The sequence below is a fragment of the Tachyglossus aculeatus genome, chromosome 22 (assembly GCF_015852505.1).
Source record: "Tachyglossus aculeatus isolate mTacAcu1 chromosome 22, mTacAcu1.pri, whole genome shotgun sequence".
Classification (NCBI taxonomy): Eukaryota; Metazoa; Chordata; class Mammalia; order Monotremata; family Tachyglossidae; genus Tachyglossus; species Tachyglossus aculeatus.
Window position 1 is genome coordinate 29,038,594 of NC_052087.1, and position 21,057 is coordinate 29,059,650.

General features: G+C 45.5%; 1 protein-coding gene and 1 non-coding gene across 4 annotated transcripts in view; both read right to left on the reverse strand.

Annotated features, from left to right (window-relative positions):
• CKAP5 (cytoskeleton associated protein 5) overlaps nucleotides 1-21,057 on the reverse strand; it is a 98,926-nt gene that overhangs the window by 12,105 nt on the left and 65,764 nt on the right. For all 3 annotated transcript variants that reach the window (XM_038764028.1, XM_038764026.1, XM_038764029.1), the window contains 18 exons: nucleotides 20,895-20,987; nucleotides 20,118-20,303; nucleotides 19,204-19,298; nucleotides 18,608-18,665; nucleotides 18,392-18,517; nucleotides 17,856-17,995; nucleotides 17,520-17,694; nucleotides 16,452-16,565; nucleotides 14,106-14,234; nucleotides 12,124-12,318; nucleotides 10,938-11,073; nucleotides 10,333-10,421; nucleotides 4,669-4,794; nucleotides 4,067-4,216; nucleotides 3,009-3,212; nucleotides 2,722-2,857; nucleotides 1,694-1,887; nucleotides 114-286 (listed from right to left, as the gene is read on the reverse strand). In XM_038764028.1, coding sequence (XP_038619956.1) covers nucleotides 114-286; nucleotides 1,694-1,887; nucleotides 2,722-2,857; nucleotides 3,009-3,212; nucleotides 4,067-4,216; nucleotides 4,669-4,794; nucleotides 10,333-10,421; nucleotides 10,938-11,073; nucleotides 12,124-12,318; nucleotides 14,106-14,234; nucleotides 16,452-16,565; nucleotides 17,520-17,694; nucleotides 17,856-17,995; nucleotides 18,392-18,517; nucleotides 18,608-18,665; nucleotides 19,204-19,298; nucleotides 20,118-20,303; nucleotides 20,895-20,987 — 2,519 coding nt within the window. The remainder of the gene's footprint in view (nucleotides 1-113; nucleotides 287-1,693; nucleotides 1,888-2,721; nucleotides 2,858-3,008; nucleotides 3,213-4,066; nucleotides 4,217-4,668; nucleotides 4,795-10,332; nucleotides 10,422-10,937; nucleotides 11,074-12,123; nucleotides 12,319-14,105; nucleotides 14,235-16,451; nucleotides 16,566-17,519; nucleotides 17,695-17,855; nucleotides 17,996-18,391; nucleotides 18,518-18,607; nucleotides 18,666-19,203; nucleotides 19,299-20,117; nucleotides 20,304-20,894; nucleotides 20,988-21,057) is intronic.
• On the reverse strand, nucleotides 2,505-2,615 carry LOC119944411. Its single transcript, XR_005455892.1, has one exon. It is a non-coding gene; the product is annotated as a small nucleolar RNA SNORD67 (small nucleolar RNA).

Below are 21,057 nucleotides of genomic sequence, written 5' to 3' on the forward strand. Positions count from 1 at the left end.
GTTACTTCGCCTCACTTTCCTCATGCAAAACAATGGTCACAAAAACCTCAGGCCCTCTTACAGGACACGCTCCGACACACACAAAGTAGAGACCATCAGCTCCTGCGACATACTTGAGTTTGGAGGACATATCCTCAGCCGGACCCTTGCGCAGCATACCGGCGTTGGAATTTGTGCTTTGAGTGCGTTGAGGTTTTTCCTCCACCGGTTTTACTGGAGCAGCAGCGGGTCTCTTTGCCGATCTCTTAATTCTCTCCTCAAGCATGCTCATGTCCTTTTCGGAAAGCTAGGGGAGAGACCACATTTGACCTTTCTATTCTCCTTGCTGTTGATCTGGATTTTCTATGTGCTCCTACCAAACACTTATTTCTCTTGACTAAATGTCTTGTCCTCCCTCTCCAAGACCGTGGGAAAGGGACTAAGTCCGGATTTACTTATTTCGAATTCAACCCAGACCTGGGTACAGTCTTTGACCCAAAACGGGCATTCAATAACTACCAAGATTACTACTACTACTACTTAATTTCATAACCCCTATCACTTCAAGAATAGGACAAAGCTGTATTCTCTTCCCCCAAAACCTAAAGACACCATAGATTCAATTTCAGGAATCAAGAGTACAGTCTGGCCTAGGAGAAAGAGCACGGGCCTGGGATCAGAGAAACTGGGCTCCAATCCCGGCTCCACCACTTGTCTGCTGTGGGATCTTGGGCGAGCTATTTGACTTCTCTGTGCCTCAGTTACCTCAGCTGTAAAATGGAGACATGTGGGACATGGACTGCCTCCAACCTAATTAGCCCATATCTACCCCAGCGCTTAGTACAGTGCCTGGCACACAGTAAGAACTTAAATACCATTTTTTAAAAAATGGTAAAGCCTCACATTTCCACACTGAGTGTGAGCGATATGAACTGGCCACACCTGAAAGTCATAACCTCTCTACTCCTGGTGATTTATGACATTACCTTGTGATCTGCAAGTGAAGGACAGATTTGAGAATGTCATCACACCAGCAATCTCCCCCAATTCAAGGTCACTCTACCTATGCTGTTGGTGACTTTCTTTTTCCCCCCAAGAATGAACTGTATTGTGATCCGAGTCAAGTCCTTCCTTATTTATATTAATGGCTGTCTCCCCATCTAGTCTCTAAGCTCACTGTGGGCAGGGAATGTATTTGTTATATTGTACTCTCCCAAGCGCTGCCCCTTTTTTGTTTTAAAGTTCTACAAGATGAGAGGTGTAGAATGTTAAAAATATGGTTGCAGGCTCCTACCACAACTATCCCTAAAAATGAGAAACTGGGAGCCACAGAAATTCAATGCATGTCTTTGTACTCCCAGTTTTAACTACAAGATTTATCCTTTTTGACCCCACAAGCTTTTTAAGGATCACCTGGCATAATTAGATTTTAGAACTGCTTGCCACATTGAATTTTAGAACACACTACAGTTTCAGAGCTGAAAAGCTGGCCTTTCTTTTTTTGAGCAGGTAGCTGAACTGGGAAGCCCCGGGAAAATCAAGTTTAACGTTTTCATTTTTGGAACTCGAGGCCAAGACTCCCTCAGATTTAGGTCCAAAGCTGAACGGTGCAAACCCAACTTGAGAGAACGCAGTAACGGTGCAGGAACACGGGAACCATTTCAGCCCCCCGGGGACAGTGCCGGTCCACTCTCCCGGGGATGGGCTCACTCACGTTTCCAATGAGCTTCAACACCTGGTCCCCGTGCACGTTGTAGACGGTCACAATGGTATTGAGTGCAGCGTTGCGCACAGTGTTATCACGGTCTCCGATGTGAATGGCCATTTCCTTTAAGGCTTTCCCTGGGGTTGGCTGGCAGACGTTCATGCCGTAGGATTCGACCAGGCACCCGAGCTCTTCCAGACATTCTAATGAAACAGAAGGGGATGCCTGAGAAATGTCACTAGAGGAAGTTATGATGATGACGATGACTGCATTTGTTAAGCGCTTACTATGTACAAAGCGCCGTTCAAATAATAATTATAACGATGGTATTTGTTAAATGCTTAAACTATGCGCCAGGCATGCACTAAGCGCTGGGGTGGATACAAGCAATCCCCAAGTCAGTCAGCTGGTTGCATTTATCGAGCACTCACTGTGTGCAGAGCACTGTACTGAACGCTTGGGAGAGTACATTATAACAAATACATTCCCTGCTCACAATGAGCTTGGAGTCTAGAGGGGAGACAGCCATTAACATAAATAAGGAAGGACTTGATTCAGATCACAAGTACCGTTCATTCCTGGGGGAAAAAAAAGTCACCAACGGTATAGGTAGAGTGACCTCCATAGCCAGGGTTTATTCATTAATTCATTCGTATTTATTGAGTGCTTACTGTGTGCACAGCACTGTACTAAGCACTTGGGAAGTACAAGTTGCGGTCCCTACCCAACAACGGGCTCACAGCCTCTCCTGGCGATAAGTTTCCTGGTGAAAATGTAATGCTAGAGCTAGTGAGCGTGCTCCCTTGAAGCCTGGGAGGACTGAGAGTCAGATGGCCCCTGTGCACTTGGTTTTGTCACCAAGGTGATACGGAGTGGCGCCCACATCGACCGATGCTTTGGCTCCACCAGCGTGCAACTCATCACTCTCACAGTCGCCTCAGACAGAGTCGAGGTGCACCACACTGCCTTCCCCGGCTCTCTTCCCTCTCCTCCCTCAGGGACCCCCGGTGCCCATCTTCCAAACCATCGTCCCCCACCTGCTCGCTGCTTAGAATTCTTGGACTTGGTCCCGTCCATGATGAAAGGGAACATTTTGCTGGCTGGGTAGACCAGGCACATCCGGTTCAGGATGGCCCGCACATCCCGGCGGATGACATCTTTCGGTTCCCCGACCTGAGCGAGAAGAAACACAGGCGAGGTATTTGACCGTGAGCAAAGTTTTCCTTCCACGCTCGTCCGTGTCGCCGGCAGAGGTGGTCATGCCAAGAAGCTGGACCCCGGAGCCCAAGTCTGCATCCCAGCAGCTCCACAGAGAGCACTCTACCTTGAGGATGAGATAGGGAATGAACGAAGATGCCTCATTCTCCGTAAGGTGGTATTCCTCCTCACTCAGCAAGGCAAAGAGTAATTTTAGGTATTCCAAGGCTTTCATCAGAACACTTGTATTGGTATCAAAGAATCGCAGAGTAAGCCACTTCAAAATGAGATCCAGACAACCGATGACACCCTCCTTCTCCATCTCCAGGTGCTTAATCAAAGAAGAAAACACACGTCAAGCATCCTTTGGAAAAATAAACAGTTTAATGCTACCGAGGCTCAGGCTGAGGGTGGTAGATCTTGCACTTCCACTGTTTTAAGGTTTCTAATACAGGCTAGTCGTTATTAACAGGAATGATACGCTTGCACCTTCTTTACGTTGGTTCTGTGTCTATTTCTATGCTCAGACTGTCACCTCAATGGGGATAATGAGGGAAAGCATTACTTTTCCCCTGAAACTGAAAGAGCCAATATAATTTGACTGAATTTTTCAACCATGGTCAGGCCTAAAAAAATCTTTATTAATAATGACAATAATAATCGGTGGCTTTTGCAAAGTGCTTCCTTTGCGCCAAGCACTGTACTAAGCACTGGGGTTGACACAAGATAATCAGGTTGGAAACATTGCTTGTCCAACATGGAACTCACGCCTGAGGAGGAGAATAGGTACTGAATCCCTTTTTACAGAAGAGGAAACTGAGTCCCAGGGAAGTTAAGCGACTTGCCCATCGTCAGACTGGTGGCAAGTGGGAGAACGGGGATTCGAACTTTAAGTCCCCTGTCTCCCGGGCCTGTGTTGTTTTCACTAGACTGCGCTTTGCTCCTCCAAATTTGAGGGCCGATGGCAGAGTTTCCATCTCAGAATTTGTCACCCACTAGATACTTCCTAAATTAAGCATTTTTTAAATGCTTATTTTTCAACATAGTATCCGTTAAGCGCTTACCGTGTGTCAAGCACTGTTCTAAGTGCTGGGGGAGATACAAGTTAAACGGGTCAAACCCAGTCCCTGGTCCCTCATGGGATTCACGTTTTCATCAACTGCCTTCCTCAAAACCCAAACTCACCTCAACCATGACAGCCAAGGCTTTGTTATGATGCTGGAAGTCCGAATGAAACATTTCATCTTGCAACCATTTGGCCACACAGCTGGACATCTGGGTCTTCAGTTGTTCAATATACTCATCCCGGGGAGTAGTGAAATTCCACTTCAGTACCTGGCAGAGATCAGGGATGAGAGAGGGATCACGATAGCCACTTGGCATTACACGGTCCTAGAAAATTTTCCAGACTGGCTTCCCCTCTGGGCCCATTATGAGGGACTCAAATGTTAACCTAAAACCAGGGGAACAAGAGGAACGTGGAGGAAAACCTTTGAATGAAGAACCCGGCCGACTATGTTTCATACACTTAATTAATCGAGGCATTTCTGAAGACGAGACAAACTCAACCTCCACCCACTCCTGGAATCCAGGAGTGGTAGATCCATTTTTTGATTGTTCAGAAAGGGTGTTTAAAGCAGACCGTTGTGCGGATGCTGGGGAGGTAGACTTAATTCACATAAAAAGATTTCATTTAAAGTCAGATGTTACATCAGGACTGATTTTAAGCGTCATATTCTCTGGATGGAGCTTTCTAAGCTGGGGTGGGGGGGGTGTCTGTGCCTCACCTTCAATCCTTTTTCATCTTTCATCCTCTGCTCTTTCCCATTTGGAACAACAATGAAAACAGGACCAGATTTATCTTCGTCCTCCTTCAGACTGGTTTTGTTTGGCACCTTTTTTCCCTGTACGCTCTGAAAACAGGAGAGGAAATCAATGATCGATGCTGTAAAACTCTGTTCCTCCATAAGAGGCCAAAGTATTGACCAGCGTTCAAAGCCATACATATCACTTCTCATCCTCAGCTCTCATCCTCTATGGAAAATTCATTCATTCATTCACTCATTTATTGAGCGCTTACTATGCGCAGAGCACTATACTAGGCATTTGGGAAAGTACAACAATAAACAGACACATTCCCTGCCCACAACGAGCTTACGGTCTAGAGAAGCAGCGTGGCTCAATGGAAAGAGCCCGGGCTTTGGAGTCAGAGGTCATGGGTTCAAACCCTGGCTCTGCCAATTGTCAGCTGTGTGACTTGGGGCAAGTCACTTAACTTCTCTGGGCCTCAGTTACCTCATCTGGAAAATGGGGATGAAGACTGTGAGCCCCCCGTGGGACAACCTGGTCACCTTGTAACCTCCCCAGCGCTTAGAACAGTGCTTTGCACATAGTAAGTGCTTAATAAATGCTATTATTATTATTATTAGAGGATGGGGCACCAGTAAGAGAACAAGTGCCGGGGCTCCCGTTCCGGTTTGAACGGGAGCCACTGAGCCACGGGAGAATAGCATGGCTCAGTGGAAAGAGCTCGGGCTTTGGAGTCAGAGGTCATGGGTTCAAATCCCGGCTCCGCCAACTGTCAGCTGGGTGACTTTGGGCAAGTCACTTCGCTTCTCTGGGCCTCAGTTACCTCCTCTGTAAAATGGGGATTAAGACTGTGAGCCCCCCGTGAGACAACCTGATCACCTTGCAACCTCCCCAGCGCTTAGAACAGTGCTTGGCACATAGCAGGCGCTAAATAAACGCCATGAAAAATTATCTCCCTTTTTTCCGTTTTTATTTTTTCCGGCTCCATGGCTGGGGAACTGGCTAGCCCTCCTGCTTCTCCTATGGCTGACAAGACACAGCCTCTGGTCCGGCCCGAGGATCAATCAGTCGCACTTACTGAGGACCTACTGTGTGTATACGGCACTGCCCTAAGTGCTTGGGAGAGTACAATATAACGGAGTTGGCAGACACACCCCCTGCCCACAAGGAAGCAGCGTGGCTCAGTGGAAAAAGCCCGGGCTTTGGAGTCAGAGGTCATGGGTTCAAATCCCGGCTCCGCCACTTTTTTTTTTTTAATGGCATTTATTAAGCGCTTACTATGTGCAAAGCACTGTTCTAAGCACTGGGGAGGTTGCAAGGTGATCAGGTTGTCCCACGGGGGGGCCTCACAGTCTTCATCCCCATTTGACAGATGAGGGAACTGAGGCACAGAGAAGTGAAGTGACTTGCCCAAGGTCACACAGCAAGCATGTGGCGGAGCCAGGATTCAAACCCATGACCTCTGACTCCAAAGCCCAGGCTTTTTCCACTGAGCCACGCTGCGCCACTTGTCAGCTGGGCGACTTTGGGCAAGTCACTTCACTCCTCTGGGCCTCAGTTACCACATCTGGAAAACGGGGATTAAGCCTGTGAGCCCCACGTGGGACAACTTGATTACCTTGTACCTACCCCAGCAGCTTAGAACAGTGCTTTGCACATAGTAAGCGCTTAATAAATAGTCTTCTAGACTGTGAGCCCACTGTTGGGTAGGAACCGTCTCTATACGTTGCCAACTTGTACTTCCCAAGCGCTTAGTACAGTGCTCTGCACACAGTAAGCGCTCAATAAGTACGACTGAAGGAATAAATGCCATCATTAAGGAACTTGCAGCCCAGAGGACCCAAGGGCGGGGGGAGCTTTCCTCATCTGCACCGGGATGCAGACTGAGGTGGAGTCTCACCATCAGAGTCTGTCATGCTTTGCTTCTTCCGCCTTCTCCCACCCTGACCCCGTGACCATCCCCGCAGACCCCCCTGGTCTTTTCAGAATGGCCAGGACCTTTCCAATGCCTTGGTCCCACCCCTTTTTCTGATCCGAGCCCCTTTTGCCTTTCAGCACTGCACGGAAAGAGTAGAGACCAAGCATTCCAGTAGCAAAGTCACATCTTCGGGTAGGTCACTGGCAGCATGGAAGTCTACTGTGAAATAATGGGCTTTTGTAAGAACACCAGTATTTCTATGTCTCATTCCTCCATATTTTTTAGATTGGTTTGCTTTCGGACAGGCGTGAACTGCAGCAGCCCACAGAATATTCTGGCTGGTTAAACAGCTCTGACTACCTGCCTCTCTAAATGTCATCCCCATCCAATTAGAGAAGCAGCATGGCCTAGTGGGGAGAACACAGGTCTCAGATTCAGAGGACGCGGGTTCTAATCCTGGCTCCGTTACTTGTCTGTTGTCCGATCGAGGCCAAGCTACTTAACTACTCTGTGTTTGCTTCCTCTTCTGTAAAATGGAGGTTAAATCCTACTCCGTCCCACTTAGATTGTGGGCCCCATATGGTATCTACCCCAGTGCTTGGCACAGAGTAAAGACTTAATAGAATTATTTTCAATACTATTAGCAGTGCTTGGCATATAGTAAGCACTTAATAAAAATCATTTCCAAGTGTATAAATTAATAAAGCAGGTTAATATTAACAACAGTGTTTGGCATATAGTAAGCACTTAATAAAAATCATTTCCAAGTGTATAAATTAATGAAGCGGGTTAATATTAACAAGTGTTCGGCATATAGTGAGCACTTAGAAATCATTTCCAAGTGTACAAATTAATGAAGTGGGTTAATATTATTAACAGTGCTTGGCATATAGTAAGCACTCAGTAAACATCATTTCCAAGTGTATAAATTAATGAAGCGGGTTTCACATTTTTCAGGTGAAAAAGCTTTTCTCCATCTTTTGACTTTTAGGCACGCTTCTATTTCAGCACAATCTCTGCCAGATTTTAACATGGCACCAGGGAGCATTTTGGAACTATTGATTTCCTACTTATCAAAATTTCCACAGAATTTAAATCTAAATACAGTAGAGGCTCCAAATAGTGCAGCTCACGTCATGAATGTGGATGTCTACGTGCTAAGCGCTTAGTGCCATGCTCCGCACAAAAGCACTCAAATGCCACTGGCTGACTGACTTGTGTCCTTCAATTAAGTCCATATATTTTGAAAGGGCTGAATTAACTTGAGTTTCAGGGAACGGTACTCGTCCAGATAGGCAGACTCATTAGCCTGGAGCTGTGTTAGACCCACTGGGGCTGATCCGCCCCCTTGGCCCCCCAAAAACTGAACCCATATCTTCTGCAGTGCTGTGATTATAATTCAGGCACGTTAAAGTCTCCTGTCGCCCAACTCCCCTGTTACAATGGGCTTCCCTGAATGGAGGATAGGTTCACTGTTACCACTAGCTAGAAAAGGATTTTTTTAGTCCTAACATTTGAGTCGGTCCCAAAAGGTCTTCCAACTAAATAAGACCTGGAACACATGAGAACAAAATTTTGAAAGGGGAGAGAAACTATTGCCCCACCTGTTCCAATACATTACAGAATTTGAGAAGGATGAGAACCTGACAAGAGTGGCCGAATGAAGCTCCACCTACCAGCTGCTTCTCTCCCTTACCATCAGCCCGGAGGCTTGTAGGCTGATAGGGAAGCTTCCCTTCGGATCCCGCTCCAGTCCTGGAAAGGTGAGGAGGGGTCGACTTTTACACTGTTGGGGAAGTTGTGGCCGTGGGACTCTGAGCCAGAGGAACCTGGGACTCACCCCCTGCTCAAACTCGCGCTGGCCTGGCTAGACAGATGGCTTTTAGGGTATAAGCCAGTCAACTTTTAGGCTGAAATTCAGGACTAAGACTTATCGCTGAATGACTAACAGGCATTTCTGTAACTCTGAACTGAATTTATCCTGCTTCTTGACCTTCAATCGGCCGCTGTGCTGCTCCCTGAAACACCCACCCTTCCCTGCATATTAGATCCGTTTAGTTGTGCAATGGAGAGCTAACCTTTTTTTGTTATTTTTAGCTCCGAAAAAGTGGAGGGGACCTTTACTAATAATAAAAATAATAATGATGGCATTTAGTAAGCGCTATGTGCAAATCACTGTTCTAAGCGCTGGGGGGATACAAGGTGGGGCTCAGTCTTCAGTCTTCATCCATATTATACGGATGAAGTAACTGAGGCCCAGAGAAGTGAGGTGGCTTGCCCAAAGTCACCCAGCTGACAAGTGGCGGAGCCGGGATTAGAACCCATGACCTCTTGACTCGAAAGCCCGGGCTCTTTCCACTGAGCCATGCTGCTTCTCTAAGTTTCGTCCCGAACAACGGCTTACTATAGGGTGAGGGAGGACCCCGTGGTTGCCTGCTGCTGGCACTCAAGGCCCAGGCTTCCTGTTCTGTGACTGCAGAGTGCATCCATTCTCCCTGCTCGCGGTCTCGCAACATGTGCTTGAAGAGCACGGGGAAGAGGTGAGGCACCGCGAGCGGTTTCGTAATGCAAACCATTACTCCTCCAGCGAAAGCAACACAAGTATGTGTCTGGCTGTGGGAGGGGGAGGGCATATCACTTAGCCCCTCGTGCCTGAACACTACTTATCACAAAGGTGTGCAGCCAGAAATGGGATACTTTATCCTTGAAGGTTGGTGTATCTGCTCACGGATGCCGTCTCACCATCAGCAGTGATGTCTAACAAGACAATATTACCTAACTTATGGAAGCGTCTCCGTGCTGAACCTTGATACATGGTTTATTGATTGACTTCATTTGGACCAAATTCAAGAACTTGAAATGAACTTTTGAAATCCCCAGTGGAGGGTGCCTTATAGCTCAAAGATGCTGTGAGCCACTGTGGGATAAGTACTCTGTCTAAGCTGCATATCTTGTACCTACCCCAGTGTTTGACCCATAGTACAATAATAATAATAATGATAATGCATCCTTAAGTCTCTCTGCTTAGGGTAGGTGATGCATATCATAGGAACCATTATTTAGCCACAATAGCATTAGGTTACAGGGCATTTCCTTGGTGTGGGGACAACATTTCCCAGTTTTGGGAATTTTAAGGGTCAAATTTCAAGGAGGCCAACCCCATTTTTCTCTAACCAAAAATAGCTGGATCCTGAGGGGGCATTGTGTCAGAGACACCCCCTGATACGTTTTTTTTTTTTTTTAAAGTCACCAAACTTCTAGAGTGTAAGCCCAGCGTGGGGAGGGATTGTCTCTCTCTTGCTGAATTGAACTTTCCAAGCACTTAGTACAGTGGTTTGCACAGAGTAAGCGCTCCATAAATATGACTGAATGAATGAAGCATTAAATGGGAACACCTGAAATACCAAACTAGAAAACAGGATGGATTTCAGTGGCATTTCTGGTTCACTTGTGTTCTCGTTCATTCATTCATTCTCTCTCTCTCTCTCTCTCTCTCTCACTAAATATACCTGAAAGATATGAATATAACTAAAAGATGGCCCCAATCACCACTGTAATTGACATGAATCCCTAAACCCACTACATATTAAAGGTTTCTAAAAGAAGTTCCTCATTAGTCTCTATCACACAACTAAACGAGAAGAACCCAAATCAATTTCCATTGACCTAGATCCCAGATGTCCAAAGCCATCCCACCATCCCTTAATGGAAATAATCTCTGTACCTTTGCTTTAGAGGCAATGCCTCCTACTTTGGCCTTTTTGGGGTCAGGCTTGGACTCCACTGTGCTGGACACATAATCTTCAACGGGTGCTTTGGAAACAAGAGAGTGCAAATACTTTACAGAAAGGTACAGTCACATCACAACAGGGGAAAACGAGATGGAGAGAAAACTGGAGGTTTTGAAGTTCACAGGTGGAAAAGTACACCTGCACTACTAAACAATGCTTATATTTCTATTCCTTATTCTGCACGTTTAACCTAAAGACATACACCATTCTTGAAGGTGTTTTTAAAAAACAACACAACCATTGGTCCTGGATGGTTTACTCTTTACCTGCTTAATGACAGGAAGCTGGCCCTTTATCCTCTAATGTTCTAAGATCTAAGAATCTCTGCCCTACTAAAAGGGGTGGGGTGTGTTGGAGTGGGGCACACGTACACACATTCTATATTAATCTCTCAGAGACTTTCTAGCTCCAGAATTCGACTTAGGTAAAGGAAAAAAGGGAAACAACACTCGAATATTCAAGCTTTCATTTAGACCAGCGGGCAAATTCTCCAAAGCAATTTCTTCTTCTCCTGTTCACCCTTCCCCGTTAATATTACCTGATGCAGGCTGGAATTTAACTGGAGCTGTTCCTCCTGTAGGTTTGGAAGACGTTTTAGCTGGAGCAGCAGGTTTGGCTGGCATATTTGCTTTGGCTTTCTCTAGCATCGTCAGTACCTGGTCCTTGGAAGTTGGCTAGACACGGTGCATATAGGTGAGAGATGTATTACACACTGATCTGATCTTTATTGAATAGTTAGCAGAATCTTTACGAAAGCTTCCAGGCGGGCAATGAATTGCAAGGAAGGACACCCTAAATCACACCAGATCAGGTATCCTCCTGGAGAATCAGAAGTGCATTTTTTGTTTTTGTTTTTTTTTTAATGGTATTTGGTAAGCATTTACTTTGTACCAGGCACTCTAAGAAGAACTGGGGTAGACACAAGCTAATCAGGTTGGACACAGCCCACGTCCCACATGGGGCTCAGTCTTAATCCCTGTTTCGCACATGAGGTAACTGAGGCACCGAGAAGTTAACTGACTCGCCCAAGTGTCACAGCATAGCCGGCATTAGAACCCAGATCCTTCTGATTCCTAAGCTTGTGCTCTATTCACTAGGCCATGCTGCTTCTCCATTTTACATTCCTGGAGTCAGCAGAGATTCTACAAGACAACCATTCTGCTGCTAAGAGTCTTTGTGGGGGCTAGTATCACCTCCTCTCTGGGAGGTGTGGCAAAGTGCCTTCTATTTCCGTGACTGTTCCATGGAAATGATGATGATGCAAGCAAGGTAATCTCAGAGCACCTGAGGTGCGGCAGGCCTCCCGCCCTCTCACTCCGACTCCCAACCTCCTACGAGCCTTAAATGGGAAAAAAGCAGGGAGCGTTTAGTTGGGATCCAGCCAAGCTGAGCCCGTGGACCAACTGGACCAAAGAAGGAGTTCTGCAGCCTCAAGCCCAGGTTGATCACTGTGGACCTGAGAGGAAAGGGAGGCCCTGCCATTTGCCTGCTGTGTAACCTTGGGCAAGTCACAACTTTACCGTGCCTCAGTTCCCTCATCCGTAAAATGGGGAGTCACTTTCGGTTCTCTCTCCTACTTAGGCTGCGAGACCAGTGAGGGGCAGAGACTGTGTTACCCCCAGTGCTTAGTACACTGACACAAAAGTGCTTAACGAATACCACCATTATTAACAGATGTTCGAAACCTCCTGCATTTACACTGGCTTCCAACTCAAAAAGAGTACCTTTAGCTTCCCAGTCGCTTTGGCCATCTTCTCATAGCCAAGATGCATCATGAAGAACGGCAGGGCATCCTGGGCTTTCTTTCGCACGTCTCCATTTCGATCTTCCAGGCACGAGTACAGGTGAGGAACGCACAGGGTGAGGTCTGCGGGAGCGGAACGGAGACTAGGGAGCTTCTCAGCCAGCCACCCCAGAAGCTGCCAAGTGAGAAAGGACAGTAATCATATACTCAGAGTGGTAGATGGTTCGAATAATTGGATTAACAAGCGGTCGGTCTCCATTACGGCACTGTTTTACACAGAGAGTCTTCCAACAGTCGATCAGTTTGCGAGAACCTCGAAGACTGTACTACATTTAATGAGGTAGGCGGCAGCTGTTACCCTTACAGTAATGCACGTCTACCAGTTCAATTTACTAAAGAACTAAACCCCCTGATGACTTTTTATGTTAGAATCCGGTCGTATCTTTTCACAAACTAAAGCTTTCTTAAAATTACATCTGTTCAGAAAAACGCACTTCAAAAAAAGGTCAGGATCTACTAGATCTTGAGCCTCTCAAAGAGAGGTGGTAGACTTCGAAAAACGTTACCAACGGAGGTCCATACACATTTATGGGATTTTGTGTTTTTAATTTTATCTGTTCTGATCATGTTTCCTCTGCCTAGGCCCCCCCTACTTTACTCCTTCTCTGATGACAGTTATTCTCCAGTCCTCTACACTTCCCCTCATCCCTGTCCTCTGTCTTCCTCCCGCTTTACGAGTCCTTCACCTTCTCTGGTAGGTGTACATTCTGGTTGTTCATGTCCGTGTCTGAGGTCCCCTCCTGTTTTTGATGCGGAGCTTATTCGGGGTCAGTTTCCAGAAAGTGTGGCTTAAATCCGACCTGCAGCCAATACGCGGCCCTTAATCCTTAATCCTGCAAGTATCCTTTAATCCATACACCTGCCACCCCAAGCTCTTTTGGTACCCTGCTGTTGGTTCAGTGGAAAGAGCAAGGATATCCGGCTTCTAGACTGGGATCTGGCGGAAAGGGGCCGTGACGTGCGAGAAAACCTGCGGGGGAGGCCATGCCATCAGGGTCAAAGTTCCTGACCCAAGAGCTTGATAAGGCATGCCATGAGGCAGACGGGCCCAGAAGAAATCCTGAAAAATAGCCGACTAACGTGGGTGGTGAAGATCGTAATGATGAAGAAGGCAAACACCAGCCAGGATCTGGCACTACGCTGTGGTTACTTGGCCCCACGGGGACTGAAGAAAACCTTTGCAATAGGCACTTCTCAACGGCTGCACTCCAGGGAGGCAGGAACGAGAGCAGAAAGGGCCTGGTGCAGATGACTATCACTGCTCTTGTTTTTTCACATGAGTGTAAAGCCCATACATTTAAGAAATAGAAGTAATAATTAATGATTTATACTTCTAGAGCATGCTCATAATTCAACTTGCTGTACGGTTGCAATGAGGGTTTCCCTTCTCTAGTCCCTTCAACTCAGCAGAGACAGAAAAGGATTGATGTTTCTGGGATTTGACTGCCAATCTTGGGGAGGTGTTGCTTCTTTTCTTTTTTTTATATTATGTCATTTCATAGCAATATAAGTCTTTGATTAAAAAAAAATCAATTCCAGTGCCCAAGTCCATTTGTGGGTGTCAATTCTAGACTGTGAGCCCGTTGTTGGGTAGGGACCGTCTCTATATGTTACCGATATGTACTTCCCAAGTGCTTAGTACAGTGCTCTGCAAAGAGTAAGTGCTCAATAAATATGATTGAATGAAAGAATTCAGATCTTTAGCCCAGATTCTCAGTCTGGACGTCTCCAGACTGCGGCTTCTCCATCACTTTTGACCGGAGACCCTACCACTAGGATTCATTCAATCGTATTTATTGAGTGCTTACTGGGTGCAGAGCACTGTACTAAGTGCTTAGCACTGTACTAGGATGAGAGGGGCTAAAGGGCACGAGGAAACGGCTTGTTTATAACAATACGAACCTCTTGCCGTAGGAATGGGTTTTCTTTTTTGAGTTCCTCTGATAAATCTTCTCCCTCCAACCACTCCTTCATGCCGGTCTGTTCTGCCCAGGCATTCACAGTTGCCAGGGCAGCAGCTCGAACGTTATTCTGAAGGGAGAATAACATCAATTAGAAAAGCCTACAAGTCTTCATCCATACATCAGGGAGGACGACAACATGTGAAATCTCATGAGAAAGGATATTCACAAGGGTCTCTCTATCCTATACTCCAAACGTGTGCTCCACCCAGATAATCACTCTGGCATGTGAAGGCTTAAACAACGTGGCAGAGAAAAGAAAGAGATCATTAATATGAATAAAAAGGCAAATAGAGAGAAAGAGAGAGAGAGAAAGAGAGAAAGAGAGAAATATAAAAATCATGGATATGTCAGATTTTCTCATCTCTTCATTTCCTTCATCTACATAAATGGGAACACAAGTTGCTAATCAAAGAGCACGAGCCTGGGGGGTCAGAGGACCTGGGTTCTAGTCCTGGCTCTGCCACAAACCTGCCGCGTGACCTCAGGGAAATCACTTAACTTCTCATTGCCTCAGTTCCCTCATCTGCAAAATGGGGATTCAACATCTGTTCTCACTTCTACTTAGACTGTGAGCCCCATGCGGGGCTTGATCATCTTGTACCTACACCAGCACAGTGTTTGGCACATAGTAAGTGCTTATCAAATGAGAAGCATTATAGTCTAGTGGATAGAGTATGGGCCTGGGGAGTCAGAAGGACCTGGATTCTAATCCCAGTTCTGTCACTTGTCTGTTGTGTGACCTTCGGTAAGTCATTTCATTTCTCTGTGAGCCCCATGTGGGACTGGGACTGTGTCCAACCTGATAAGCTTGTATCTACCCCAGTGCTTAGTACACTGACCAGCATTTAGTAAGTGCTTAAATACCATAAAACCCCCCACAAACCAAAATTACTATTATTATCAGTAGTAGTAAGTCCTTTGAGTTAGAGAGAAAACTTCCTACCAAGAAAATTACAAGGCGACTGTAACAATACTGTACATTTAATACTTTCTGGAACTCCGAAAGGTGCCAATCGAGCCCCCAAAGCTTAAAGAAAAATAAACCGGACACCAAAGGGCTGTAAACCTCATTAAGAGCATTCAGCCTAGTCTTCCGTTAAGAAGTGGAGTAATCCTGCAATTCCTGGGGATAAGAAACAGGGTTAGTGGAAAATGAAAATGAAAAGTGGTGTAATCCAAGCAAGGATAAAGGAGAGATCAAGAAGACTCTATTATGGGATTTATCTAAATAAGACAGACATCGTCTCATCTTTTCAAAGTCCGGAATTACAATTTTTCTGGTGCCAAAAGAAAGCATTAGGGGCCTAAAACCAAGTGGGGTTGGGTTTCCATCTTTTGTCCCCCATATTGGGGCTCTTTAAGGAAGAATGATTCAACCAGCACATATATATATACATATATATAAATATAAATATATAATAAATATATATATAAATATATAAATTTCTGTCTCCCCTTTTCCAGGAAGGATGGGTTATGTTAGAGGGGACAGGCACTGTTTCTACGTTTTGTGTGGCAATACTAGTATTTCAGAGACAGGGAAGATTGCCAGATTCCAGGACAGGATGTTTTCTGGCCTTAAATTCCCATTTACTAAAGATTTCTAAGAGGCTTGTTTAGCTATTTTAGCTTCCAGTTTGGCTCCATTTTGAGATCCTTTCAGTAGAATCCTATTAGGAAAATACTGGATTTCCTACTACAAGCCAGCCTCCAACCTTGGCTCCTCTAATGCCAACTTACTTAACTTGATCTCATCCTTCTCGCTGCCAACCTCTCTTTTCTCTTCTGACAGACGATCATTCTCCCCAACTTCAAAGCCACATCTTCTCCACGAGGCCTTCCCCGACTGTCATTTCCACTTCTCACCCTTATTTCTGCATCACCTCTGCGCTCGTACTTGCACTCTTTATTCACCCCTCCCTCGACCCCACAGCACTTATGTACAAATCCATAAACAATTTATATTAAGGTCTGTCTCCCCCTCTAGCCTGTAAGATTATTGTGGGCAGGGAATGTGTCTACCTACTCTGTTGCACTGTACTCTCCCAAGCACTTTCGTCCAGTGCTCTGCACTTAACGTGCACATATTAAGTGCTCAATAAATACCATCGATGATCGGCATATCTATACGAATAAAGTTACGTAGGGGTGTGGCAGTTTGGCAACATGACTGACTCTTATTCAGCTAATACCGTTTTTAATTTTGCAGGTGCTCTCAACTGAGGAGAATCGTTCCCACGACAAGCCTGGGGTGCTCTTGCATCTGGGGAGGACCCGATCTTACCTTGCTGTCCCCAAGGACTGTTAGGATAGGGATGCCCAAGCTCTTCACGTGTTGCTTAATGTTCGGGCCCATGGCTATGGCCAGCTGTTGGAGGATGCTCAATGTCTGCTGCACCTGGATGGAGGAAACGAACCATTTATTTCCAAACCCTTGGTTGAGAGGTGTTTCTAACCCTCTACAAGCTGGGGCAGAAAGATGTACTTCCCACAGCCAGAATCGGACACACAAACAGTGAGAATAAGCAAACAGGAGGACAAGAGGAATCCGGATATGGAAAAAATCCTCTGGACCTACTTGCCTGGGTAAATTGAAAACTTTGCCCTGGCAAATACAAATTTGTATATACGAAAAGGATGGCTAGTGTTGGTATCCTTAGTAGTTTTCATCCTATGATACCAACTCATTCACTCATTCGATCGTATTTATTGAGTGGTAACTGAGTATTTGCAGAGCACTGGATGCATGCTTGGACAGGGAACAGAAGAAGAGGAAAAAGCATGCACGCACACACACAACCAAGTCGTATTTCCACACTCACTGATTAAACCTTAGGCTGGGACAGACATGGGCATCTGCCCTTGGAGGAGGCAGAGTGATAGATAAAACAGGGAACAAAGGGAAGAGAAAACTAACAGAGTGAAAACACTACAAGAAAAGTGAGAGATGGGAAAGAAGAACAGATGATGTGATGAAGTGAAGTGGCCTCTCTCTGTTCACCTCCCTTCCCTGTTACACTCCTTGTGCGGTTTGCAGTGAGTATTTATTTGCCTGGTCCTTTTGATGCAATAGTCCTGCATCTGGGAAAAAATTTTTAAGCAATGGTTGCTCCCTCTAAAATTTTATTTAACCTGTTTGTTTCCAGACAGAAGAATGCTTTAATTTTTTTTTGCCCCGCATCTTATATAGCTCAGTAATTACACTGCATTACTCTTCAAATTTAGGCAACTGAATACTTTTAAAGCTAACTGCTTGGAGGTAAAAAAACAAAAACCCCAACAAAATGTCCATTCATTCCACCTAATAAACAAGAAACAAGAGGACATTGTAATGTCAGTTTGCACCACATACCAAAATTTTATTGGAGTCATTAAGACGACCTTTTAATGCCGTTGCAAGTTCACCGATATTAGGCTGGATGAACTTGGCTTCATTTATGATGCTTGTCACCTCATCCAAGCCTTCCTTTCGGATCTTCCAATTCTTGTCCCCAATTTTGGACACCAGTTCTGAGGTGATTTTGTCGCTGAAAGACAGAAACAGAGCTTGAGTTCAGGCCCCTTCCGCCAAAAGGGTAACAATGAAGCCAGAGTTCTCTGAGGAAAAAAGCAGGGAAGAGAACACAGACGCTTTTGAGAGCTCAGCACTACTGCTCAAATAAACCTCTGTTCTCAAATTCCGACCCACCTGATCTCTGTCCTTGGCAATAGATCTACAACATCGCAACCTCCTTCATCTGGTTCATCTCCTTCATCACCCTCATTCCCAGCACTGGCACTGTGCTTGGAAGTTCCTCGGGTTGGAGCAGGTGGGGTCTGTCCTTGCATCTGCAGGCAAAAATCACAAATGAAAACCCCATTTCAGGGGACCACGGCAACAATGGAATTTGGATGTTTGACTCCTCCCCGCAGAGTCGTCTGCTGCTAAAGAATTTCCAGCCTGCAGCTGAAATTCTATTTCCCAGTCAAGTGAGACTAGTCAGCTACCAGCTACTGGTGCGATTATATAAAACGGGTCGTCCGTTTCTTCCTAACAGTCACATGGCTGTCTTTAAATCGGGATACTATTCATCTAAGACTCTTCAGACGTGGCTCACCGTTCAGCACTTCAGGCAGTCAGCAGGCCCAGTTAGGGCACTACCATCAAAGTCGGTAAGGCGAGACTTTGTGTTCTGAAAAAAGGAATACCGAGAAAAGGAAAAACATGGCTCGAGAAATTCTTACCTTTTCAAATTCCGCGTCAATCTGGGATAGGAGGGCAGGTTTCTCATCCTCAAAGAACATGCGCAAAGAAGGGCCCACGTACAGATACATAACCCCAAGAAGGGTGATGGCAGAAGTCCTTACAGCCTGACAGATGGGAGAGAAGGGACTTTTCAGAACAAATTAGGGATCAAAAAGAATCAATGGCACTGTTTCCGTTTGCTGAAATGTACTCACTGGATTTGTGGCCGCGAGAGCTGTCTTCACGTTGCTGATGAACGCTTTGACGTTCAATCTGAAAGAGAATGTAAAGAACATTTCAATCACTGAGCAGCGTCAAAACTTCAAAATGTTGAAAGTGACTGTAGTTAGTGAATACACGGGAAAAAACGGCTATTTGCTCGGAGCTGACCTGACATAGGTACCAAATGAAAGACCTGAAATGACACCCTACTAGAGAGAAGATATGAGGATGCCAAATTTGTCTCTACCCTGTAAGCTCGTTACGGGCAAGGAACAGGACAGCTAATTCAGTTGTATTATACTTTCCCAAGCACTTGAGTAAGCACTCAATAAACACCATTGATTGATTGATACCAGAGCAACAGGCAACAGGCCTGTTGTTTGCTACATTGTTCGCACAAAATTGTCAGCTCATGTGGCAATATGAAGGGTATAAGGAAGGATACATTTTTCCAGAAAGGAAATTCTATCCCCTCTCAGTTTCTCGCAAACGCTGAAATCGAACAGCAAAGGCTCTTGCACCAAGTTCACAGGTTGGGGGGGGCGGAATTTGAAATTCTCTTTTAATTCATTCCTCTCCTGAGACTTACCCAGAAAAGCCAAATTCTTTAATTGCATTTGATAGCCAGTTCAGGGTTTCTGATTGATTCTTAGGATTCTTCTGTGAAAACGCCATAGACATAACCTGGAACAGATGAATGCAATCCTTTAATTTCTTGTTCCCTTTCAGGCATCAAAAAACCAACTAGACAAGAAGCAGCGACGTAGTAGACAGAAAGGAGAGTACAAATAATAAACTGCCTTTGCTCTACTGCAAAAAAAAAAACCTAATCCCCAAGTTTACCTGCTTTTAAAGAGATACTTAATTCCTGCATAAAATAATAACGGCCGTAACAACAATAATAATATTTGTTAAGCATTTACATGTCATGCACCGTACCAAGTGCTGGAATAGATACAGTGGAAGCATACTGGACAGTTTCTCTGCCCCACACAAGACTTGCAATCTAAGAGGGATGGAGGACAGGTATTTTCTCCCCATTTTACAGATGAGAAAACTGCGTCACGGAAACCCATCAAGAGCGGGCAAGGAGTGGAGTCGGGATGAGGCTAGAGATCTCCAAGTCGGACACCAGTTCTCTATCCTCTAGACCACGCTGCTTCTCAAAAACAGAGCTTTTTAAAAGTGTTTATAAATCCTTATGTTTGCTTATTTATTGGCGGTGGGGTGGAAGAGAAGAAGGGAAGACGAGTATTTCTCCCAGGACCCCTACATCCTTGCATTACTGCCCCTTAGGAAAAATCTTCCTCATACGATTCAGTCCTGACCAGAACTCAGCATAAGCAGGCCATAGCGGGATAGTAGGTGAAAAGAACCCATCAAACTCCTGCCTCCCCTCAGGACAGATCAATAAGGTGAAGGGACTTAAGGTCAGCATTTCCCTGGTGGGCCCCCCACCCTCCTCCCACGGGCAGCCCTCCCGGGAGTCCCCGAGTGACCAACCTGTTCGGCGGTCCACGGCAGTACGCAGGCCTCGGCTATTGCCGTCATGGCTTCTTTGGCATTGGTCCCGCATTTCACATCGCCGATCTTGTCCACAAGCCCGTCCAGGACAACCTGAGCTGAGGTTTTCGAAAAGTTTCCTTTCTGGGCAATCAGGGCCACAACATGAAGCTTCATTTGCATCACCTAACAAGGGACAAACACAGAAGTGTCACCGCTATTTTTGGCACAGGCCCTGCTTGGACCGCAACTGGGGATAGGATGAGTTCAGGCAGGCTCACGAGTAAATAATGACTTCAATTAAGGATAGGGAGGAGGTGGAAAAAAAAAAAAACCAAACCCAAACACCCACATCTAAATGCTTCAAAAATCCTAGCAAACAGAAACACTACCTCAGTTTGGAAATTCAAATCAGATTCCTGCTAGTTTTTGCAACCTCCCATGCTAACAGTTTAGGAAGGAACATGAATAGACAAGTTTCAGTCTCTCTGGTTTTACATAAATGAAACAAAATAAATGTTTTCGGTTGACAGCTACTACACACTGACATGCCAAGGCAGTTCTCTAATGAAAAACTGTTGTAGACACATTCACTTGCTCCATCAAAGCACCGTGTTTATATTTCAGCATATCTCTCTTAGGAAAGGGTTACCAAGGAGACCATCCAGTGAAACAAGAAGGACCCGATCAGAAATTATGGTGATCTCATTCTCCACAGTTCAATCAGGAGTGAAGCTAAAAGTAAATTCAACCTAGAAAGGAGGAAAGGAATTTTACCTGAAAGTTGGTTTCTTTCCATCCAGGTTTCTTGGCCAGCATCCGCACTAACGCCTGGCATGGCATTTCACTTCGATCCATCAGTTCAACAGCCTCACGGGAGAAACCAGACATTACAAATTATCTCCAAGGAAAACAAATTCAGTTCTTAGAACCTCGATCG